The 24,111-nt window shown below is 37.0% G+C and overlaps 3 protein-coding genes across 3 annotated transcripts in view; 1 reads left to right on the plus strand and 2 right to left on the minus strand.

Moving 5' to 3' along the window:
- The window catches only part of LOC134853646 (uncharacterized), a 30,941-nt gene extending 17,871 nt beyond the window's left edge, over positions 1-13,070 (plus strand). Inside the window, exon 4 of the mRNA XM_063869651.1 lies at positions 12,688-13,070. Coding sequence (XP_063725721.1) covers positions 12,688-13,070 — 383 coding nt within the window. The remainder of the gene's footprint in view (positions 1-12,687) is intronic.
- A 7,368-nt stretch (positions 13,071-20,438) lies between these two features.
- LOC134853647 (uncharacterized) lies at positions 20,439-21,092 on the minus strand. Its single transcript, XM_063869653.1, has one exon. The coding sequence runs from the start codon at positions 21,090-21,092 to the stop codon at positions 20,439-20,441; it is 654 nt and encodes a 217-aa protein (XP_063725723.1).
- A 903-nt stretch (positions 21,093-21,995) lies between these two features.
- On the minus strand, positions 21,996-23,600 carry LOC134853648 (uncharacterized). The gene has a single exon (XM_063869654.1). It carries the CDS (start codon positions 23,598-23,600, stop codon positions 21,996-21,998), a length of 1,605 nt encoding a protein of 534 aa, XP_063725724.1.
- Positions 23,601-24,111: the final 511 nt, after the last annotated feature.

Raw genomic sequence — 24,111 nt, forward strand, 5'->3', positions numbered from 1 at the left:
AATTGTGAACTAGTTATGAATTTTTAATAGTTATGAATTTTTAATAGTTCAGTTGTGTACAAAGATGTGATATTTCAAAAGTGATGCAGTTTTCTCTGTCGTAGTATCTATTGAGATATACCAGCATATAAAATTGTTCATGAGTTTTCAAAATTAGCTGTTATAACGTTGCTTTAAGTATAATCAAAAACTATCAAGCCAATTGAAAATTTTGTGGAAGCAGATTTTGCTCTAGTTTTACATTACTGATATAATACCGGACGCACTACACATTGAGCCTCAACCATTACTTTTTGAAAGTAAGATATCAATGTGTAAAACGTTTTCCCGGGGTCTGAAAAATTTTCTCTCGGTTCTGACTGGTTGGTTGTGAGTTTTTTTCCTAATGTGTCACCTGCCAAAAATATAGCATCAAATGCTCCCATATCGTTACAAAAGTCAAAAAGTTTTTACCATAACAAAATAAGCTATCCTTTTTTAATTATCTAGCAAAGTCAATAAGAAAGGTTTCACTTCTATATGCCGCGCAAGTCCTTGTCGTAATTAGTAAACAAAATCAAAAAGAAAATTTCATCTCTATATGCCGGGCATATTCTTGTCGCCATAATTAAAAATAATCATAATAAAATGGCAAAAAATTTGATAAAATGAGAAAAAATTTAAATTTAATACCGCCTGGAAGCACACGACTGGATGGACAGCATTCTTAGCTTTGTTCGTAGTATATCAATTTAGCAACAAAACAGCTCACTTAAAAAAATTTGCCCAATGTTTCGTTGCTCAAATCTTTTCTATCGAAAAATTACGCCGCGAAACTTGGTACTTTTTTTGAATATAAGAAAATTTTTGATCCAATATCAAATCAAAGCAACAAAAGGGTTTCCTGCAGTCAGCAACTTGATTGTTTATATTCAGTTTACAAACACTTGTTGATTTTATGTTTTTTTGAAGCATGTTGTTTTTTTTCCTTTTTTTAAATTGTGAACTAGTTATGAATTTTTAATAGTTATGAATTTTTAATAGTTCAGTTGTGTACAAAGATGTGAAATTTCAAAAGTGATGCAGTTTTCTCTGTCGTAGTATCTATTGAGATATACCAGCATATAAAATTGTTCATGAGTTTTCAAAATTAGCTGTTATAACGTTACTTTGAGTATAATCAAAAACTATCAAGCCAATTGAAAATTTTGTGGAAGCAGATTTTGCTCTAGTTTTACATTACTGATATAATACCGGACGCACTACACATTAACCAGCCTCAACCATTAATTTTTGAAAGTAAGATATCAATGTGTAAAACGTTTTCCCGGGGTCTGAAAAATTTTCTCTCGGTTATGACTGGTTGGTTGTGAATTTTTTTCCTAATGTGTCACCTGCCAAAAATATTGCATCAAAAGCTCCCATATCGTTTCAAAAGTCAAAATGTTTTTACCATGACAAAATAAGCTAACCTTTTTTAATTATCTAGCAAAGTCAATAAGAAAGGTTTCACTTCTATATGCCGCGCAAGTCCTTGTCGTAATTAGTAAACAGAATCAAAAAGAAAACTTCATCTCTATATGCCGGGCATATTCTTGTCGCCATAATTAAAAATAATCATAATAAAATGGCAAAAAATTTGATAAAATGAGATAAAATTTAAATTTATTACCGCCTGGAAGCACACGACTGGATGGACAGCATTCTTAGCTTTGTTCGTAGTATATCAATTTAGCAACAAACAGCTCACGTAAAAAAGTTTGCTCAATGTTTCGTTGCTCAAATCTTTTCTATCGAAAAATTACGCCGCGAAACTTGGTACTTTTTTTAAATATAATTATATTTTTGATCCAATATCAAATCAAAGAAACAAAAGGGTTTTCTGCAGTCAGCAACTTTATTGTTTATATTCAGTTGACAAACACTTGTTGATTTTATGTTTTTTTGAAGAATGTTGTTTTTTTTTCCTTTTTTAATTGTGAACTAGTTATGAATTTTTAATAGTTATGAATTTTTAATAGTTCAGTTGTGTACAAAGATTTGACATTTCAAAAGTTATTCAGTTTTCTCTGTCGTAGTATCTTCTGAGATGATCCAGCATTTAAAATTGTTCATGAGTTTTCAGAATTAGCTGTTATAACGTTGCTTTAAGTATAATCAAAAACTATCCAGCCAATTGAAAATTTGGTGGAAGCAGATTTTGCTCTAGTTTTACAATACTGATATAATACCGGACGCACTACACATTGAGCCTCAACCATTACTTTTTGAAAGTAAGATATCAATGTGTAAAACGTTTTCCCGGGGTCTGAAAAATTTTCTCTCAGTTATGACTGGTTGGTTGTAAAATTTTTTCCTAATGTTTCACCTGCCAAAAATATTGCATCAAATGCTCCCATATCGTTTCAAACGTCAAAAGTTTTTACCATAACAAAATAAGCTAACCTTTTTTAATTATCTAGCAAAGTCAATAAGAAAGGTTTTACCTCTATATGCCGCGCAAGTCCTTGTCGTAATTAGTAAACAAAGCCAAAAAGAAAATTTCATCTCTATATGCCGGGCTTATTCTTGTCACCATAATTAAAAATAATCATAATAAAATGGCAAAAAATTTGATAAAATGAGAAAAAAAGTAAATTTAATACCGCCTGGAAGCACACTACTGGATGGACAGCACTCTTAGCTTTGTTCGTAGTATATCAATTTAGCAACAAAACAGCTCACCTAAAAAAGGTTGCCCAATTTTTCGTTGCTTAAATCTTTTCTATCGAAAAATTACGCCGCGAAACTTTGTAGTTTTTTTTAATATAACAAAAGTTTTGATCAAATATCAAATCAAAGCAACAAAAGGGTTTCCTGCAGTCAGCAACTTGGTTGTTTAATTTAAGTTGACAAACACTTGATGATTTTATGTTTTTTTGAAGCATGTTGTTGTTTTTCCTTTTTTTAATTGTGAACTAGTTATGAATTTTTAAAAGGTCAGTTGTGTACCAAGTTATGGCATTTTAAATTTGATGCAGTTTTCCCTGTCGTAGTTTCTATTGAGATATACCAGCATATAAAATTGTTCATGAGTAGTCAAAATTAGCTGTTATAACGTTGCTTTAAGTATAATCAAAAACTATCAAGCCAATTGAAAATTTTGTGGAAGCAGATTTTGCTCTAGTTTTACATTACTGATATAATACCGGACGCACTACACGTTGAGCCTCAACCATTACTTTTTGAAAGTAAGATATCAATGTGTAAAACTTTTTCCCGGGGTCTGAAAAATTTTCTCTCGGTTATGACTGGTTGGTTGTGAAATTTGTTCCTAATGTGTCACCTGCCAAAAATGTTGCATCAAATGCTCCCATATCGTTTCCAAAGTCAAAAGCTTTCACCATAACAAAACAAGCTAACATTTTTTAATTATCTAGCAAAGTCAATAAGAAAGGTTTCACCTCTAGATGCCGCGCAAGTCTTTGTCGTAATTAGTAAACAAAGTCAAAAAGAAAATTTCATCTCTGAATGCCGGGCATATTCTTGTCGCCATAATTAAAAATAATCATAATAAAATGGCAAAAAATTTGACAAAATGAGAAAAAATTCAAATTTAATACCGCCTGGAAGCACACGACTGGTTGGACAGCACTCTTAGCTTTGTTCGTAGTATATCAATTTAGCAACAAAAGAGCTCACGTAAAAAAGGTTGCCCAATTTTTTCGTTGCTTAAATCTTTTCTATCGAAAAATTACGCCGCGGAATGTTGTACTTTTTTAATATAACAAAATTTTTGATCCATTATCAAATCAAAGCAACAAAAGGGTTTCCTGCAGTCAGCAACTTGATTGTTTATATTCAGTTGACAAACACTTGATGACTTTATGTTTTTTTTAAAGCATATTGTTGTTTTTCTTTTTTTTAAATTGTGAACTAGTTATGACTTTTTATTAGTTCAGTTGTGTACAAAGATGTGACATTTCAAAAGTGATGCAGTTTTCTCTGTCGTAGTATCTTTTGAGATATACCAGCATATAAAATTGTTCATCATGAGTTTTCAGAATTAGCTGTTATAACGTTGCTTTAAGTATAATCAAAAACTATCAAGCCAATTGAAATTTTTGTGGAAGCAGATTTTGCTCCAGTTTTACGTTACTGATATAATACCGGACGCACTACACATTGATCCTCAACCATTACTTTTTGAAAGTAAGATATCAATGTGTAAAACGTTTTCCCGGGGTCTGAAAGTTATTCTCTCGGTTATGAATGGTTGGTTGTGAGTTTTTTTCCTAATGTGTCACTTGCCAAAAATATTGCATCAAATGCTCCCATATCGTTTTAAAAGTCACAAGTTTTTACCATACCAAATTAAGCTAACCTTTTTTAATTATCTAGCAAAGTGAAAAAGAAAGTTTTCACCTCTATATGCCGGGCAAGTCTTTGTCGTAATTAGTAAACAAAGTCAAAAAGAAAATTTCATCTCTATATGCCGGGCATATTCTTGTCGCCATAATTAAAAATAATCATAATAAAATGGCAAAAAATTTGATAAAATGAGAAAAAAAGTAAATTCAATACCGCCTGGAAGCACACTACTGGATGGACAGCACTCTTAGCTTTGTTCGTAGTATATCAATTTAGCAACAAAACAGCTCACCTAAAAAAGGTTGCCCAATTTTTTGTTGCTTAAATCTTTTCTATCGAAAAATTACGCCGCGAAACTTTGTAGTTTTTTTAATATAACAAAATTTTTGATCAAATATCAAATCAAAGCAACAAAAGGGTTTCCTGCAGTCAGCAACTTGGTTGTTTAATTTAAGTTGACAAACACTTGATGATTTAATGTTTTTTTGAAGCATGTTGTTGTTTTTCCTTTTTTTAATTGTGAACTAGTTATGAATTTTTAAAAGGTCAGTTGTGTACCAAGTTATGGCATTTTAAATTTGATGCAGTTTTCCCTGTCGTAGTTTCTATTGAGATATACCAGCATGTAAAATTGTTCATGAGTAGTCAAAATTAGCTGTTATAACGTTGCTTTAAGTATAATCAAAAACTATCAAGCCAATTGAAAATTTTGTGGAAGCAGATTTTGCTCTAGTTTTACATTACTGATATAATACCGGACGCACTACACATTGAGCCTCAACCATTACTTTTTGAAAGTAAGATATCAATGTGTAAAACTTTTTCCCGGGGTCTGAAAAATTTTCTCTCGGTTATGACTGGTTGGTTGTAAAATTTTTTCCTAATGTTTCACCTGCCAAAAATATTGCATCAAATGCTCCCATATCGTTTCAAACGTCAAAAGTTTTTACCATAACAAAATAAGCTAACCTTTTTTTTTAATTATCTAGCAAAGTCAATAAGAAAGGTTTTACCTCTAGATGCCGCGCAAGTCCTTGTCGTAATTAGTAAACAAAGTCAAAAAGAAAATTTCATCTCTGTATGCCGGGCATATTCTTGTCGCCATAATTAAAAATAATCATAATAAAATGGCAAAACATTTGACAAAATGAGAAAAAATTTAAATTTATTACCGCCTGGAAGCACACGACTGGTTGGACAGCACTCTTAGCTTTGTTCGTAGTGTATCAATTTAGCAACAAAAAAGCTCACGTAAAAAAGGTTGCCCAATTTTTCGTTGCTTAAATCTTTTCTATCGAAAAATTACGCCGCCAAATGTTGTGCTTTTTTTAATATAACAAAATTTTTGATCCATTATCAAATCAAAGCAACAAAAGGGTTTCCTACAGTCAGCAACTTGATTGTTTATATTCAGTTGACAAACACTTGATGATTTTATGTTTTTTTGAAGCATATTGTTGTTTTTCTTTTTTAAAATTGTGAACTAGTTATGAATTTTTGTTAGTTCAGTTGTGTACAAAGATGTGACATTTCAAAAGTGATGCAGTTTTCTCTGTCGTAGTATCTTTTGAGATATACCAGCATATAAAATTGTTCATCATGAGTTTTCAGAATTAGCTGTTATAACGTTGCTTTAAGAATGATCAAAAACTATCAAGCCAAATGAAATTTTTGTGGAAGCAGATTTTGCTCTAGTTTTACATTACTGATATAATACCGGACGCACTACACATTGATCCTCAACCATTACTTTTTGAAAGTAAGATATCAATGTGTAAAACGTTTTCCCGGGGTCTGAAAAATATTCTCTCGGTTATGAATGGTTGGATGTGAGTTTTTTTCCTAATGTGTCACTTGCCAAAAATATTGCATCAAATGCTCCCATATCGTTTCAAAAGTCACAAGTTTTTACGATAACAAATTAAGCTAACCTTTTTAAATTATCTAGCAAAGTCAATCAGAAAGTTTTCACCTCTATATGCCGGGCAAGTCGTTGTCGTAATTAGTAAACAAAGTCAAAAAGAAAATTTCATCTCTATATGCCGGGCATATTCTTGTCGCCATAATTAAAAATAATCATAAAAAAATAGCAAAAAATTTGATAAAATGAGAAAAAATTTAAATTTAATACCGCCTGGAAGCACACAACTGGATGGACAGCACTCTTAGCTTTGTTCGTAGTGTATCAATTTAGTAACAAAACAGCTCACGTAAAAAAGTTGCCCAATTTTTCGTTGCTTAAATCTTTTCTATCGAAAAATTACGCCGCCAAATGTTGTGCTTTTTTTTATATAACAAAATTTTTGATCCATTATCAAATCAAAGCAACAAAAGGGTTTCCTACAGTCAGCAACTTGATTGTTTATATTCAGTTGACAAACACTTGATGATTTTATGTTTTTTTGAAGCATATTGTTGTTTTTCTTTTTTAAATTGTGAACTAGTTATGAATTTTTATTAGTTCAGTTGTGTACAAAGATGTGACATTTCAAAAGTGATGCAGTTTTCTCTGTCGTAGTATCTTTTGAGATATACCAGCATATAAAATTGTTCATCATGAGTTTTCAGAATTAGCTGTTATAACGTTGCTTTAAGTATAATCAAAAACTATCAAGCCAATTGAAATTTTTGTGGAAGCAGATTTTGCTCTAGTTTTACATTACTGATATAATACCGGACGCACTACACATTGATCCTCAACCATTACTTTTTGAAAGTAAGATATCAATGTCGAAAAACGTTTTCCCGGGGTCTGAAAAATATTCTCTCGGTTATGAATGGTTGGTTGTGAGTATTTTCCTAATGTGTCACTTGCCAAAAATATTGCATCAAATGCTCCCATATCGTTTCAAAAGTAACAAGTTTTTACGATAACAAATTAAGCTAACCTTTTTTAATTATCTAGCAAAGTCAATAAGAAAGGTTTCACCTCTATATGCCGCGCAAGTCCTTGTCGTAATTAGTAAACAAACTCAAAAAGAAAATTTCATCTCTATATGCCGGGCATATTCTTGTCGCCATAATTAAAAATAATCATAATAAAATGGCAAAAAATTTGATAAAATGAGAAAAAATTTGAATTTAATACCGCCTGGAAGCACACAACTGGATGGACAGCACTCTTAGCTTTGTTCGTAGTGTATCAATTTAGTAACAAAACAGCTCACGTAAAAATGTTGCCCAATTTTTCGTTGCTTAAATTTTTTCTATCGAAAAATTACGCCGCCAAATGTTGTGCTTTTTTTAATATAACAAAATTTTTGATCCATTATCAAATCAAAGCAACAAAAGGGTTTCTTACAGTCAGCAACTTGATTGTTTATATTCAGTTGACAAACACTTGATGATTTTATGTTTTTTTGAAGCATATTGTTGTTTTTCTTTTTTTAAATTGTGAACTAGTTATGAATTTTTATTAGTTCAGTTGTGTACAAAGATGTGACATTTCAAAAGTGATGCAGTTTTCTCTGTCGTAGTATCTTTTGAGATATACCAGCATATAAAATTGTTCATCATGAGTTTTCAGAATTAGCTGTTATAACGTTGCTTTAAGTATAATCAAAAACTATCAAGCCAGTTGAAATTTTTGTGGAAGCAGATTTTGCTCTAGTTTTACATTACTGATATAATACCGGACGCACTACACATTGATCCTCAACCATTACTTTTTGAAAGTAAGATATCAATGTGTAAAACGTTTTCCCGGGGTCTGAAAAATATTATCTCGGTTATGAATGGTTGGTTTTGAGTTTTTTTCCTAATGTGTCACTTGCCAAAAATATTGCATCAAATGCTCCCATATCGTTTCAAAAGTCACAAGTTGTTACGATAACAAATTAAGCTAACCTTTTTTAATTATCTAGCAAAGTCAATCAGAAAGTTTTCACCTCTATATGCCGGGCAAGTCCTTGTCGTAATTAGTAAACAAAGTCAAAAAGAAAATTTCATCTCAATATGCCGGGCATATTCTTGTCGCCATAATTAAAAATAATCATAAAAAAATAGCAAAAAAATTGATAAAATGAGAAAAAATTTAAATTCAATACCGCCTGGAAGCACACGACTGGATGGACAGCACTCTTAGCTTTGTTCGTAGTATATCAATTTAGCAACAAAACAGCTCACGTAAAAAAGGTTGCCCAATTTTTCGTTGCTTAAATCTGTTCTATCGAAAAATTACGCCGCCAAATGTTGTGCTTTTTTTAATATAACAAAATTTTTGATCCATTATCAAATCAAAGCAACAAAAGGGTTTCCTGCAGTCATCAACTTGATTATTTAATTTCAGTTGACGAACACTTGATGATTTTATGTTTTTTTGAAGCATGTTGTTGTTTTTCCTTTTTTTAATTGTGAACTAGTTATGCATTTTTAATAGTTCAGTTGTGTACAAAGATGTGACATTTCAAAAGTGATGCAGTTTTCTCTGTCGTAGTATCTTTTGAGATATACCAGCATATAAAATTATTCGTGACTTTTCAAAGTTTGCTGTTATAACGTTGCTTTAAGTATAATCAAAAACTTTCAAGCCAATTGGAAAGTTTGTGGAAGCAGATTTTGCTCTAGTTTTACATTACTGATATAATACCGGACGCATTACACCTTGAGCCTCAACCATTACTTTTTGAAAGTAAAATATCAATGTGTAAAACGTTTTCCCGGCGTCTGAAAAATTTTCTCTCGGTTATCACTGGTTGGTTGTGAATTTTTTTCCTAATGTGTCACGTGCCAAAAATTTTGCATGAAATGCTCCCATATCGTTTTAAAAGTCAAAAGTTTTTACCATAACAAACTAAGCTAACATTTTTGAATTATCTAGCAACATAAATTTTTTGAAGAACTTTGGAGTCCTCTCATTTGACCTTAACAAAAACGAGTAGCAGAGAAATATACCGTTAATTCGATGGATCAGAACTTCTTCCTGCTTTGTCCATTGAAACGGTTTTTTCTGTTTTCAGAAAACTGCAAAAAATTGAATTCTAAACACTTAATTAATTTAACGAAATCAGATAATACATAGTTTTTGTTCCAAACACTACTCACTTCATACTAGATTTATGGTTTTGGATAAACTGATCGAGTTTGCTGATTTTTTCGAGATTTTTAAATGGTCCTCTATTCTAAAAAATCGTGTTTGGTGTTATAAGGCGTTGTTTAATGCTGATTCCAGAGAACTGATATGCTTAATTAACAGTTTCCCAGAATTACGATTACGGTGGAGGGGCTGAACGATAAAATTGAAAAATTGGAAGAATTGAGGACAATGAAGTGAAAAGAGTTGAGAGAAAAGGAAAACGAGCGGTGGAATTTAAGCGCAAGTGGTAAAAGTTTTATGTACGGAGCGATTGAAAAGGATGGTAGAATTTACTTTAAAAAAGTTGAGAAATTAGCTCAATTCAGTTTTAAAAAGAAATCAGAGCTAGATACTCAAGGATACTCCAGGATTGCTAAATGGCATTAGTGTGTCCCGGAATTTGACCTCTTTTCTGACAATTTGGCTCTGTCTGTATTTGATAACAGGAAAACTAGTGATTGGAAGTGGCACAGCGTAACCGTTTACAAAAACACAAAGAGAATGGAAACTGTTTCGCTTGAAATAAGCGTACATCGAGGGGGTTATTAGAGTGCTTCTGCATTGGTTTAATGAGACCACGCTCCCATTGAGTTGTGGTTTGAACAACAAAATAGCAGTAGTCACACTGCCATCACGGTCACCTTGCCATTCAATATTGACCTCGCCGTCATCTTCGTTTTAATATACCACACTTAAACCTCAATCAATCAAGTATGTTTTTGCTGCTGGTGTGACAGAGACTTGCTGTCTGGTTTGAATGCCAATTGATTCTCAACTTGAAGGATATATTTGCGTGGGAGAGTTCGAGGGGGCAAAATTCTCCTGGATATATTAACTAAACCTTGGAACAGATATGGCAGAAGTGGACGAAGTAAAAGAGACAAGGCTGCAAGAAGTCGAAAATGTATCACCGTTGGAGAAGATGGTTGTTATGTGCCCAGTTGATGACTACACAGCTTTCGCAACTCGTGGACAAAATTGGAATGAATATCAACCAGTTCTTTTGATTTTCTTTTTTCAGCCCATTTAAGTGCATTTACTATGAAAGTATTGTTCACTGGCATACTCAATTTGTGTTTTTTTAAATAACCTTTTCATATGTTTTTGATTTTGTAGATAATCTTTACAACTAAGCATTTTTAATATAGTAAACTGCTGTTCTTTGGTAGTTGTTTGCTAATAACTTTCAATCAATTTTTATCTCAGTTGGTTGTGTTGCAAACGTACTTTTCCAGTAAAAGAAATTACTGGAAAAATCTTCAATGAACTGAACGTTTATATCATTGCACTATGATCAACATCACTGAAATATGTACAAACCAAATTTTCATAGGGTTATGTCAATTTTGATACTGCATTTTTTATAAATAACAATCAACTCAGCAATAGAAATTTAATCTTGATTCAATTTCATTAAAATTGGAAAGATCAGGTCAAAAAGTATTTGGTTTCCCAGGGAAAGGGTTTTTATTTTGGAAAATCAGTAAACCTCAGAAAGGTCGCCCTGGCTTTTCTCAAAAAAGTTGAAACTAATTGAAAATTAAGGAAGCTAACTAACTGCTGTTTTGAAACAGTACCCGTACCTTGCAAACTTTCTATTTCAGATCTAAATTCCAGATCTGAATTGGGCTGTGAAATAATTAAATAACGCTTGGATGCCTTAAGGAAGGGCTATTTCAAATCTAATTTCAGATATTGATTTTTGTTTTCTTGGTTATTACAGATCTGGAAAAATCTGTTTTATATCTGATTTCGGATCTGAAATTAGGTTTTTTTGTTTTTTTTTAGAGCTGCTAATATAATAATTTTGACTCAATAATGCTATTTTTGATAGTTTTGTATCTGACATCTTCTGCTAGCTACTAGAAGGTGCTCAGCAAAATCTCCAATGGGAGACTGCCAAAATGAGTTTCCCCACGAATGAGATAAACTTTGGAAATGCATAAATAGCCGATGAAAAATATAAAAAAGTTTGATGTGTTATAACAGTTTTTGACAACTTTTTTTTTACAGTTGAACGAAAAATTTAGTTTGAAAAAGAAACAGTTTAGGAAATTATTCGGAGGTTTTTTTTCACAGCTAGTTAACCTAAACTTAATTGTGTTTTTGCTGAAACATCAAAAAATTAAACTCAATTATTTGCTCGAAGTGCTCGAATTATAATTTAAAAAAGTTTCTCAGATCTTATTTCAGATCTGAAATTTTGTTTTTCAAGGTTATTTCAGATCTGAAATATCTATTTCAGATCATTTTTTCGGATCTGATTTCAAATTTTGATCAGATATGAAACAAAGAATTTCAGAACTTAGAAACAATACATGTAAGAAATGAAAACTTTCAGATATTCCACAGAAAATCTCCAAGGTAAAAGTAACCAGAAATGCCGGTAAACTCAATAAAAAGCTTGTGAATTAAACTGTTTTCTTGTCATGCACGATGACGTTAAAAAAATACTTAGGAGCTATGGAAAAATGTGTAAGCCCGCACACAATAAGGGGAAAGACTCAAAGTTTTGCTGTTTCTCTAAATTTTTTTTGCTATCATCTGGCGGTTTTTGTTTTGGCATTAACAAATTAGTAGATGTATTTTTTTACTTAGGAGTCCTCTCATACGAACTTACTAAGTATGGGTAGCAGAATGATATACCGATAATTCGATGGATCAGAATTTCTTCCTCCTTTGTCTATTGAAACGGTTTTTTCTATTTTCAGCAAAATTAGTTCTGAACAATCTCAAATAGATTTTTTGACGTCGTTGTTATAAGCTATTTAACCTTCTTTATACAAAAAATCAGATATTACATAGTTTTTGTTCCAAACACTACTGATTTCATACTAGCTTCATGGCTTGGGTTAAACTGATCGAATTTGCTGATTTTTTTGAGATTATTCGATGATCCTCTATTCTGAAAAAAACATCAAATTTCTTGAGCTCTTCAATTCCGTTTCATCTTGAGTTTTCTGTTTTGTTTGATTTTCTTCAGTTCTTGAAAAAACTGTCTATTATCCGCCGTAAACGCAATTTTAGATGATGTATTTATTGACTTTTGGAAAAGGAAACGAAAACAATTAAAGATATATGTGACTTCGATCTTAAATATTTGGCGACTACAGAAAAGAAAAAACAAATGTCCACTAGAGCTGACGGTAGAGCAGGAGAGGTGTCCAGAGCTGACTCCAGAGCTTCAAAGGTTTCCAGAGCTGCCTCCAGAATGGCAGAATAAGACCCAGAGCTGAAACTTTGGACTAAACGAGCCTCTTCAAGGGTACCTATCTAAATCACAGGATGCCTCAGAGGTCCCACAGCTGTTCAGAGTCTACAAGAACTTTCCATCTTCAAGTCTACATCTTCAATGCCAGCAAACCATGCCAACATTCTACAAGTGCCAAGAGTGCCTGCGAACAGTGCCAACATTCTCCAAAATTCAGGGCATCATCAGCGCCCATTCAGGGCATCATCAGGGCCAACTCAGCGAGTCATCAGTGCTTTTAAGGGCATCATCACCAGTGCGAGGTTGGTCTTAGAGGTCCCCCTCCAACAAAAACAACAAAGTCAACATCAAGAACGGTCTCAGAGGTCCCTCAGCTGTCCTTCTCAACGTCAAGTCAGAGCTCTCAGAGGTCACGCAGCTGCCCTGTTAAGCAATCAGGCTAGATCGGACTTTTAGTAAATCTTCATGGCACTTTCATTCTCTTGAAAGATGTTTTAGACAGAACTGTTTTGTCGTTTTCTAGTTGACCGTAATCATCGCCTTCAATCAGGCACGGCCTTTTTTGTTGAAAAACAACGATTTGAAAAGATTTACAACATTGTTTTGGATCTTTTTTCAGTACTCAAAGAACTGAACTGTCCAAACTCTTCTTTTTTCGAACTGTCCAAACTCTTGGTTGTGCTACATTTTCATACTGAAAACGAATCTAAAACGGTATATCATAACCTATAGATTCATGATTGAGCTTTGCTTTTCTGTTTATTAAATTGTTTATTCTCTATATGCAAATGTAGATTTTCTCTGTTAAAAAAATCGATAGCCAAAACCCGATAGCCAAAATTTCCATAACCAAAAACCAAAAAAAAGGAAAAAAAAAGTGCATTCAATCTAACGTACCATTCCAAAGTTTTTCTCGAAATTTGTAAAAAAAAACTTAAGCGCGCCTTTAGCGTAATGTTTTATTAAAAAATGAACCAGTGGGGTCTTAACAAATTCTCTTCTTATTCAAAAGGTAAAAATGTATTCTCAGCCAAGGTTCACCGCTACATCAAAAAATATCGAAACTATTTGGTAGTTGATACCTGAAGTACGTGATTTTTCATTTTTTTAAAGAAGCTAATAAAAGCTCTATAGAGTTACGCAGGCTCGTAGTGCCAACCACAGTTCGTATGTTTTGTCTACAGAAAAAAAAGATACCTAAATCTACTTTTATTCATTTTAACTTCTCTTCTAAATTTATTCAGCCATTTCTACAACCTTTTCACTAATCCAGCGATGGCTCCAAGAATCTCATAACAAGCGCTCACAATTAAATGGACGTTTCGCGATAATACTCTTGAGAGCCTTGAACGACAACTTAGCAGCGAAATTGCCCAATCTATAGAATTAGAGGATGTTAAAATAAGGGCTAAGGGCTTTTGAATGCCTGCAAGAATTGGCAGATGATATATCGTCGTGCCCTCCAAGTTCTTAGCAGTTTGCTCAAGCAATGGACAATCTAATTCGCAGATGTGGCATGTGGCAACCCTAAATTTGTTGTTGCAGCTTTTACTAGCAAGCTGGATAGTTTTGAGCGACCGCATCTTCATGAACCTCCAGTTTTCGTCATTTTCGATGCTTTAGTACGTAAGCTGAAGCACAGTTTTGAACTAAAGAACTGCACGTCCGACTTGAACTCGAGCAGCCGTACTTGACTTGTTCGCTATAATTTTCCTCCTGCAGTCTTGTTCAAATGGGAAGAGTACTGCAAACATAATGGGATGAACTTTTCTCCACTCAAGGATCTCGCGGACTGGCTAGTAAAAAAGTTAACTTCAAGAATGAGGCATGTAAATTGGAAAGGTTATGTCTGCTGGACAGTAAAGGTCACTCACTACATTGGACACTGCCTAGCTTAAAAGAAGCTAAGTACGCAACAAAAATTCACATAGTGTAGGGTAATCAGTTGTGCTTCAATTGCGTGGGTAACCATCGGTCAACTGACTGTGCTTCTGCAAGTCGTCTTATCATAAATAACTGCGGTGGAAAATAACACTCTTTTCCAAATAGTAATCAGGATAAAACTGCACAAAGACATACCCAGAAATTCAATAATATCAATTTTGAAAACCAATGAATAAAAAATACTGTTTGAAACACCAGCTCTCCTTTATGCCAATTACTTTAATCAACAACGACCAGGCGGTTCGTTGCTATGCAATTCTGGATAATTGCTGCAGCTGTTCTTGTGTCCTAATATGCACAGCTGATACATTACAGTTTAAGCCCAGTCGAATTGTTAAAGTAATAATTCGTAGTGCTTCTAGCGAGGACACTGTTTCGTCAGCTCTAATTTAACTACACATTAGACCTTTCAACTCTACGTCTGCTACGTTTACTCTGCAATCAGTCTACTCGGTGGAAACTCTACACTTCGATTTGATAGATATTGTAAAAGTGAACAACGTATGATCCCGGTATGACCATCTACGACACCTCGCGTTTCCTAAATTCCTCGACAATTCTACTCGGTACACATTCTACTCGGCATCGACGCTTTCTGGCCTAACACAGAGAAGGAAGTTTTGAAAGGCCCTGCCGGCACTCCCTGTGGTGTGCGCAATTTGCTGGGATGGAAGTTAACCGATCCGCTTCATTAAAAGTCTTTAGATGAGCAGTGCAATTATCTTCTAACCAACTTCATAGACACAAATCAACACGAGAATGCTTACTTGACTGAAATTGTTTAAAGTTTTTCGAAAATCAAAGAGTCCGGGAAAACTTCCAAGATAACTAAAGGATCATTTTCAAACAAATTTACTAAGCAGCTAGAGTTTATGAAACCAAGCATTCAACACGATGGAAATTGCAACCAAATCATTTTGCTTTGGCAAAGCAATATAACCTTGCCACGCAACTACGTTGCTGCTAAAGCTCATCTTGAATCTCTAAAACGACGACTACAAAAAGACAAACTCACAATGCAACTGATATTGACTTTTCCTACATCCGCCACCGTTACGAATAGCGTACCTAGGCATAAAAGAAGACGATCAAAGTGTACTACGGTTCTTGTGGCCGACTAATCAAGGAGTTAAGCAGTGTCAGTATACGCGTCTTGTCTTCGGAGACAGATGCTCGACCGTAACAGCCATCTTCGCACTACATCAAACAGCCGTCTGAAATTTTGTTTTTCGACGTTACTTCAGATCTGAAATTTTCTATTTCAGCTCCAAATTTTGGATTAAAATTTTAAATAGGTATGAAATAAAGAATTTCAGAACTGAGAATCAGTAAACGTAAGAAATAGAGAATTTCAGATATTGCACAGAAAATCTCCTGGGTACGGGTAATTTGAAATGCCTGAAAATTAAGAAAAAAGAACTTTGCCTGTTTTTCCATTTTTTTGCTTTCATCTGGTGGCTTTTGTTTTGGCCAAGGAGAACTTGCTTCTTTTGAATTACGACTTACTTTGCATTAACAAAATAGTAGATGTATATTTGCATGAAACTGTCCAAAAAAGGCAAAAAGAAAGGTTTCATCTCTATCTAGGAGTTCTTAGCTTTGTTTGTATATCTATTTACGAAAACACCTCACGGACAACAAGAATGCCCAAAAATTTATTTTAAAGTTTTTTCTAACGAAAAATTACGCCACGAAAATTTGTAGTTTTTTCAATTTAAAGCAACAAAAGTGTTTCTTGCATTCAGCAACTTGGTTATTTAACTTTACTGGACAAACCTTTGATGATATTATGTTGTTTTTTGGAAGCATATTGTTATAGTTTTTCCTTTTTTTAAGAGTGAACTAATTATGAATTTTTAAAGGTCAGTTTTGTACAAAGTTATGACATTTCAAATTTGATGCAGTTTTCTCTGTCGTAGTATCTATTGAGATATACCAGCATATAAAATTATTCATGAGTTTTCAAAATTAGCTGTTATAACGTTGCGTTAAGTTTAATCAAAAACTATCAAGCCAATTGAAAATTTTGTGGAAGCAGATTTTGCTCTAGTTTTACATTACTGATATAATACCGGACGCACTACACATTGAGCCTCAACCATTAATTTTTGAAAGTAAGATATCAATGTGTAAAACGTTTTCCCGGGGTCTGAAAAATTTTCTCTCGGTTATGACTGGTTGGTTGTGAATTTTTTTCCTAATGTGTCACCTGCCAAAAATATTGCATCAAAAGCTCCCTTATCGTTTCAAAAGTCAAAAAGTTTTTACCATAACAAAATAAGCTAACCTTTTTTAATTATCTAGCAAAGTCAATAAGAAAGGTTTCACTTCTATATGCCGCGCAAATCCTTGTCGTAATTAGTATTCGATGCTCCTCTACCCGAGTCGAGATTTTTCACCTATTTTGAAGCAAGATTTGAGCGGTTTGAGCGGTTTTTGAACGGTTTATCTAAAAAAACCGCTCAAAAACCGCGCAAGATTTGAATGGTTTTGAGCGGTTTATCTAAAAAAACCGCTCAAAAACCGCGCAAGATTTAATAATAAAAAGTCGACCACAGAGGGATTCGAACCCGCAATCTTCTGATTCGAAGTCAGACGCCTTATCCGTTAGTCTATGCGGACTTGCTGGAAGCTGAATATTCACTGTGTTTTTTCTAGAGTTGATGTAGCGAGTTGATACTGAGATACGATATAGCTGCTTTAACGTGTTAAGTTTTATTCGTTAATCGGCCAAAAATAGTATGTTAAAAAAGCATTGTGAGATACTTGACAGACAAAGTTATATAAATAACCTAAGAGACTGCTAAAAATATGTAAATTTTGGGTATATCGAACCAATTCGCACGTTGGGGGGGGGGGGGTACGTTGGTGGGGGGGATTTAATGGATGTTGGATACGTTGAGGGGGTACGTTGGGGGGAGGGAGTACGTTGGGGGGGTGGTGGGGGGGGGGGGCATGTAAGTTGGGGCGGGGGAGGAGGTGTTGTTGTTGACGTGAAACCGCTCAAATCTTGCTTGAAAAACCGTTCAAAAATCACCGCAAGATATGAGCGGTTTTTGAGCGGTTTTTAAGCAAGATTTGAGCGGTTTGAGCGGTTTTTCCAAAAAAACCGCCCAAACCGCTCAAATCTTGCTGGAAAACCGCTCAAACCGCTCAAATCTTGAGCGGTTTTTGAGCGGGATCTCGACCCGGGTATTCTTAAAAAAACATCATTTTTTTTTATTTCTTCATTTGTAAGTTCTGTTTCATCTTGAGTTTTCTGTTCTTTGATTTGCTTCAGTTCTCGAACGAGCTGTCTATTATCCGCCTTAAACACAATTTTGGATGATGTATTTATTGACTTTTGAAAAAGGAAACGAAAACAATTTAAGATATATGTGACTTCGATTTTAAATATTTGGCGACCACAGGAAAGAAAAAACAAAGGTCGACTAGAGCTGACTCTAGAGCTTCAAAGGTTCCCCAGAGCTGCTTTCTGAATGGCAGATTTTTCCCCAGAGCTGACATTTTTGACTAAAAGAGCCTCTTCAAGGGTAGCTATCTAAATCACAGGCTGCCTCAGAGGTCCCACAGCTGTTCAAAGTCTACAAGAACTTTTCATCTTCAAATCTACATCTTCAATGCAGCAAACCATGCCATCATTCTACAAGTGCCAAGAGTGACTGCGAACAGTGCCAACATTCTCCAAAATTCAGGGCATCATCAGCGCCAATTCAGGGCTTCATTAGGGCAATTTTAGCGCATCATCAGCGCCAATTCAGGGCATCATCAGGGCCAACTAAGTGCGTCATCAGCGCTTTTTAAGAGCATCATCAGCGCCATTTTGCTGCATCATCAAGCTACCACTGCCAGGTTGGTCTCAGAGGTTCCCCTCCAACAAAAACAACAAAGTCTAATTCAAGCACGGTCTCAGAGGTCCCCCAGCTGTCCTTCTCAACGTCAAGTCAGAGCTCTCAGAGGTCACGCAGCTGCCCTGTTAAGCAATCAGGCTAGATCGGACTTTTTAGTAAATGTTCATGGAACTTCCATTCTGCTAAAAGATGTCTTAGGCAGAACGGTTTTGTCGTTTTCTAGTTTACCGTAACCATCGCTGACAATGGCAATACTTTTGGGTGATTAAGATTCCAATTTCAAATCGTAGTTTAGTTGTTGCTTTTGAATGATTTCTTTTTGATTTTTGAGTTTTGAGTCTTTCATTTTTTTAATTTGGCGGCATATTCATGGCGAAAATGTGGCAAAATTAGGTTCAGCAAAGAATAAAGTTCAAATGTCGTAGACATAGCCGGGCCCATTTGCAGGTTGCAAATCAGAAAAATTGTTCGTTGAAGCTGATGGTACGTCGTCGTTGATTGTAATGGTCATCTAGTTGTTAGCTGTCGTTGATCATGTTGGTCATCTAGTTGTTACTTTGGTCCAATACTCGCGAGAGTTTGACTGCTGGTCGGTGTAGAATCCCCCTACTAGTTTTAATTTCACAGGAGCGAACGATTCCGTCTGCACCTGGGAAAGTAAGAAGTACCCATCCCAGGCGCCAAAGACCTCGAGGCGTTAGGTCTTCCAGTATCCATACAAGGTCTCCTTGCTGAAGATTTTCCACTTGCTTTGTCCATTTCGTTCGGGTCGTCAAGGTTGGCAAGTAGTCTTTGAGGTATCTGTTCCAGAACTGTTGACTCAAGGCTTGAGCTTGTTTCCAAGTTCTCTTGTCCGTTGTGTGGCGAGGGAGAAACAATCCGGGAGGCAAATTGTTTGTTGGTCGTCCTAGTAGAAGGTGATTGGGTGTAAGGGGCTCGTCGTCGGTTGGGTCTGATGAGACGTGGGTTAGCGGGCGAGAATTCATCATAGCTTCAACCTCGCTCGTGAAGGTTGACAGAGTTTCGTCGTCCAGTGTCCGTGTTCCAATGACTTTGTAGAAAGCAATCTTAAATGTTTTTATGAGGCGTTCCCATGATCCACCAAAGTGAGGAGCTGCAGGTGGGTTGAATTTTCAGGTTATTTCAAGTAATTGGCATTGATTGTTGAAGTGGTTGCTGTGTTGAATCTCAGAAAGGCTTTCCTGTGATTCCTTGTCAGCTGCAACGAAGGCTTTTCCGTTGTCAGAGAAGATGATCCTGGGTTTACCGCGTCTAGCGATGAAACGGCGTATGGCTTGTAGAGTTGAGTTTGTGTCGATTTGCTGGCATATTTCTGAATGAACTGCTCGCGTGACGAGGCAGGTGAAGAAGAGAACGTATCGCTTACTGTACTCGTCGTTGTTCCGCGTGGCAAAGGGTCCAAAGAAGTCAATTCCTGTTGAGTAGAAGGGGTAACTGTTTTCCGATAAAGGGAGTCGTTGTAGGGGTAGATCTGCCATCAGAGGCTTCACTGGTTCCTTTCGAAGGCGTCGGCAAGTTATGAATTGTCGAATAGTTTTCTTCAGATGCTTGCGTGATCTTATGATTCAAAAGTCCTGCTGAAGAATGCTTCGGGTGTGTTCCATTCCACAATGGGAATTTATTTCGTGTGTTTGCTTCATGAAGAGTTGTATTGGGTAGTTTTCTGCGTTCAGAATGATTGGATGTCGGCTGCAAAGTAGAAGCGGGGCTTTCTGTAGTCGTCCTTTGGCACGTAAGTATCCGTGATCGTCGATGAAGGGGCAGAGAGGTTGTAGAGGGCTGCGGGGTGGAATGTCAGATTTCTTTGTCAGGCATGCTATTTCCTTGGGAAATGATTGATTCTGTGAGTGTTTAATGATCCATGCGAGTCCTAAGGTGAGGTGTTGAAGTGAGAGGTTCTGGCGTGTCTTCCTTTGCTGTTTTCTGCGAAGAGAAGAACATATGAAGTAACTCTGAGTGCTCTTGTCCAAGTGCTAAATCGGTTGAAGTCGATTACTGATGTTGGCGGTCAGATGAATATCGGCTGTAGGTTGTGTTGGCGGATGATATCGGCTGTAGGTTGTGTTGGCGGATGATTAGGCCAATCTGATGATGGTCTTAACAAGAAGTCTGGTCCTTTGATCCATCGTGAATCGGTAGTCATGTCACATGCTTTGTAACCACGTGTTCCGTAGTCTGCAGGGTTGTCTTTGCTGGGCACGTATCTCCAGTCCAGTGAAGATGTTGAGTCCATGATGAAATTCAGTCGGTTGGCAATGAAGATCCGGTGTCGTTGATTCGGCGAGTTTATCCAATGAAGAACTGTTGTACTATCTGTCCATAGTGTCGTACTGTACATTCGTATGTCATGTTGTTCTTTGATGAAACGAGACAGTTTAGCTCCGTTAGTGGCGGCTTGAAGCTCGAGATTTGGAATTGTCATTCTGCTGATGGGTGCTACTCGGGCTTTTCCAATGACGAACTTGAGTTCCGTTGTGTCGTCGTCGTATCTGATTCTGAGGTAAGCAACTGATGCTAAGGCAAGTTCGGAGGCGTCGCTGAATACATGGAGTTGGGCTTCCAGTATCTTCGTTTCTGCTTTGAAGTAAATCCGGGGCAGGCAGATGTCGTTGAATTGGCTTCTCTTGTCTATCCAATCGTTGAGGTCTGTTAAATGCTCCATGTTTAGAGGTTTGTCCTATTGAGGTCCATTACTCCAGGCAAGTTGAAGTGATTGTCGTAGTCGAATTGTAAGTGGCATCGTAATTCCAAGCGGGTCAAAGATTGAAGAAGCAAACTTCAATAGTTTGCGGTGCGTTAAGTCCTTCTTGTCAATGGCGTGAAACTTCTTTGCTTCCACAAGAAAGACGTCCGTGTCTGGTTTCCATTTCACTCCAAGAACTCTTTCGAGGGGTTGTTCCTTCTGGGTGAGGCTGTCGCTGTTTTAAAGTGGTTCTCGTTGACTGTTGTGAGGAATTGTTGAGAGTTTGAGGTCCATTTTGTGAGGTTGAAACCTCAAAGATTGAACATCTTTTGAAGGTCGTTCATTAACTGTGTCGCTTCCGTCGGCGTTGAAACGGCTTTGTATAGGTCGTCCATGTATATGTTGCGTTTTGTGATTTGCTCCAAGGCTGGATATTTGTCGGCATTGTCCTTCGCACATTGTCGAGTGGCGTAGCAGGCAACACATGGTGATTCGGTAGCTCCGAAGATGTGGCGGGTGTATTGGAAGGTTGCGGGTTGGCCCGTGTTGTCCTTCCACAGAAATTGCATATACGGTTGGTCCTCTGGGCTCACGAAGACCTGCATGAACATTGCTTCAATGTCGGCAGAAATAGCGATTTGGTCCTCGCGAAATCGCATAACGATTCCAGTAAGGTTTGTGAGGAGGTCTGGAAGACCTGCATGAACATAGCTTCAATGTCGGCAGAAATAGCGATTTGGTCCTCGCGAAATCGCATAACGATTCCAGTAGGGTTTGTGAGGAGGTCTGGTCCAGTTAGTAGGTTGCTGTTGAGTGATACTCCTTTGTAGATGCTCGATGCATTAAGGACTCGGCTTACCTTGCCAGGTTTATTGATGTTTGTCACTGGATGATCAGAAGGTACCATTTTCTTGTTGAGTCTTCATGAGAATCATCAACTTTGACTATGAAACCTTTCTGCAAGTCGGTGTCGATGGTCTCCTGATATTTCTGTGCCATCTCGGTGTTTCTCTTCAGTCGTTGGAGAAGGCTGTCGAGCTGCTTCTTGGCAAGCCATCTATTGTTTGGCAGTTGTTGTCCACGTTTCCAAAGCATTCCAACTTCGTAATGTCTATTGGGCAAGCGGGTTGTTGAAGATTCCAAGATGCGGAGAGCTTCCTTGTCGTCTGTCGAGAGGCTGCGTTGGTCAGTTGAAATCCCTTCGGCGTCCAATTTCATCCATTCAGCTACGTGGCGAAACAGTGTATCGTCTGTCGTGACGTTGATTGTGTTGATGTCGTTGGGTGTCGCTGCATTGTCTCGTCCACAGAGAGACCATCCAAGTGGCGTTTTCCATCCAATAGGCCCATTTTGTTTTGAATGGATTACTTCTGAAGGTGTCACGAGTTCGGCGAAATCGCATCCAATGATGATTCTAATTTCTTTCGAGGGCAGTGTGGCTATCCGAATGTGTTGAAGTGGCTCGTTCCTTTGGCAGATGGAGTTGACGAGTTCAGGGTTGAATTGGGAAAGGTTCCAATCCATTATGACGTCGATGTCATTTAGTTGAAATGGCTGCTTTTGCTGGTTGTAGGGTCCATTCGCGATCGTTATCTTTGTAGAAGCTGTGTCTGATGATGTCAGTGCTTGGTTTAGCTGGATGGTGTCGTCTAAATGCAGATCTGGTTTAAGTTGGAGGGCGATTGATGATTTAAGCAATGTCAGTTTGCTTCCACAATCAAGCATTGCATAGGCATGAACTCTATGTTTGCCATGAGAGATCGTTATTGGTAGGGTCGGAATGTGGCGAGTCGATTTCCTTCTGCTTATGCTGGTGCTGCAGTTGGTGGTGTCGTCATGTTGTCTGGAGTTCCGGTTGGCTGTCTCCCTCTGTGTCGTCGAGTTGTAGGTGCTGCTGTTGTGCAGAAGCGTGTGGTGTTTCTTACTGCATCCGTCCGTCCGGCAGGTTTGCGTTGATTGACAGTCGGCGAACTTGTGGGGGCTGAGGCAGTTGAAACATAGTTGTAGGTCCCTGGCATGCTGTAATCTGTCCTTTGGGTACATTGCGATGAAGTGTTGGCATTTTCCAAGGTACTGGCAATTGCGTTTCTCCGGGCAAAAATATCGTCGTTGATCCTTTTGTCCAGATTTATGTTGCTGCTGGCTGCGTTGCTGGTTCCGGTTGTTCTGATTGGCGCAGTGATCCGATGGTCCATGTTGGTGGGTGTGACCGTTGGATGATGATCCTTGAGTGTTGCTGCTGTTGTAGTTGTTGCTGCTGCTGCTGTTTCTGGTGTTGTTGTTGCTCGGCAAATCGCTGCATGCTTCGGCGTAGATGTTGAACCAATTGGTGAGGTCGATGAGTGATGGTTGTCTGATGTTGCATTGCAGATTGTATCTATTCCATTCTAGTCGGCAAGGTGTAGGCAGTTTTGACAAAACTGTTTGGACACTTGTCGTAGAGTGTAGATCGTGCTGGAATCCAAGTGTCGTGAATGTATCGACCATTGTCTGTAGGAAGTTGGCGAGGTCCTTGTAGCTTCTGGTATGTCGTAGATTGGGGCCGCTGATGGCGTCGAGTCGTCGAAGCAAGGATGTAACTATCTTCGTCGGGTTACCAAAGTCGTTTCCAGTCGCTGAAGGGCTGCGTCATACATTGCTCCATAGCATCCATATCCTCGGATGAGAGATTTGGCATCTCCGGATACAAGTTTCTGCAGATGTGCCATCTTTTCCGAGTTTGTCATGTCGGTGCTGTTGATGGTTGCGTTGAACAGTCCTATCCAATCTAACCATTGTTCAGGTTCTCCGTCGAGTATGAATGGTTTGACAATGGGCACTGATTTCCTGAATGTCTTCGAGATCGTTTGATGATAGTTGTGGTCTGTCGGTGCTGTTCCAAGGTTGGTCGGAATCGGAAAATAAGTCGGCTGGTTCTGATGTGCTGCATGTTGATGTGCTGCATGTTGATGGGAGGGAGGTCGGTTGATATTTGGGTGAGTTGTTCCTGTTGGTCCCC

This window comes from Symsagittifera roscoffensis, chromosome 8, assembly GCF_963678635.1.
Source record: "Symsagittifera roscoffensis chromosome 8, txSymRosc1.1, whole genome shotgun sequence".
Lineage (NCBI taxonomy): Eukaryota > Metazoa > Xenacoelomorpha > Acoela > Convolutidae > Symsagittifera > Symsagittifera roscoffensis.

What these genes read in the sequence shown, in the direction of transcription:
- LOC134853647 (XM_063869653.1), bottom strand. Translation starts at nt 21,092, where the DNA reads ATGGAGCATTTAACAGACCTCAACGATTGGATAGACAAGAGAAGCCAA.
- LOC134853648 (XM_063869654.1), bottom strand. Translation starts at nt 23,600, where the DNA reads ATGGTCGATACATTCACGACACTTGGATTCCAGCACGATCTACACTCT.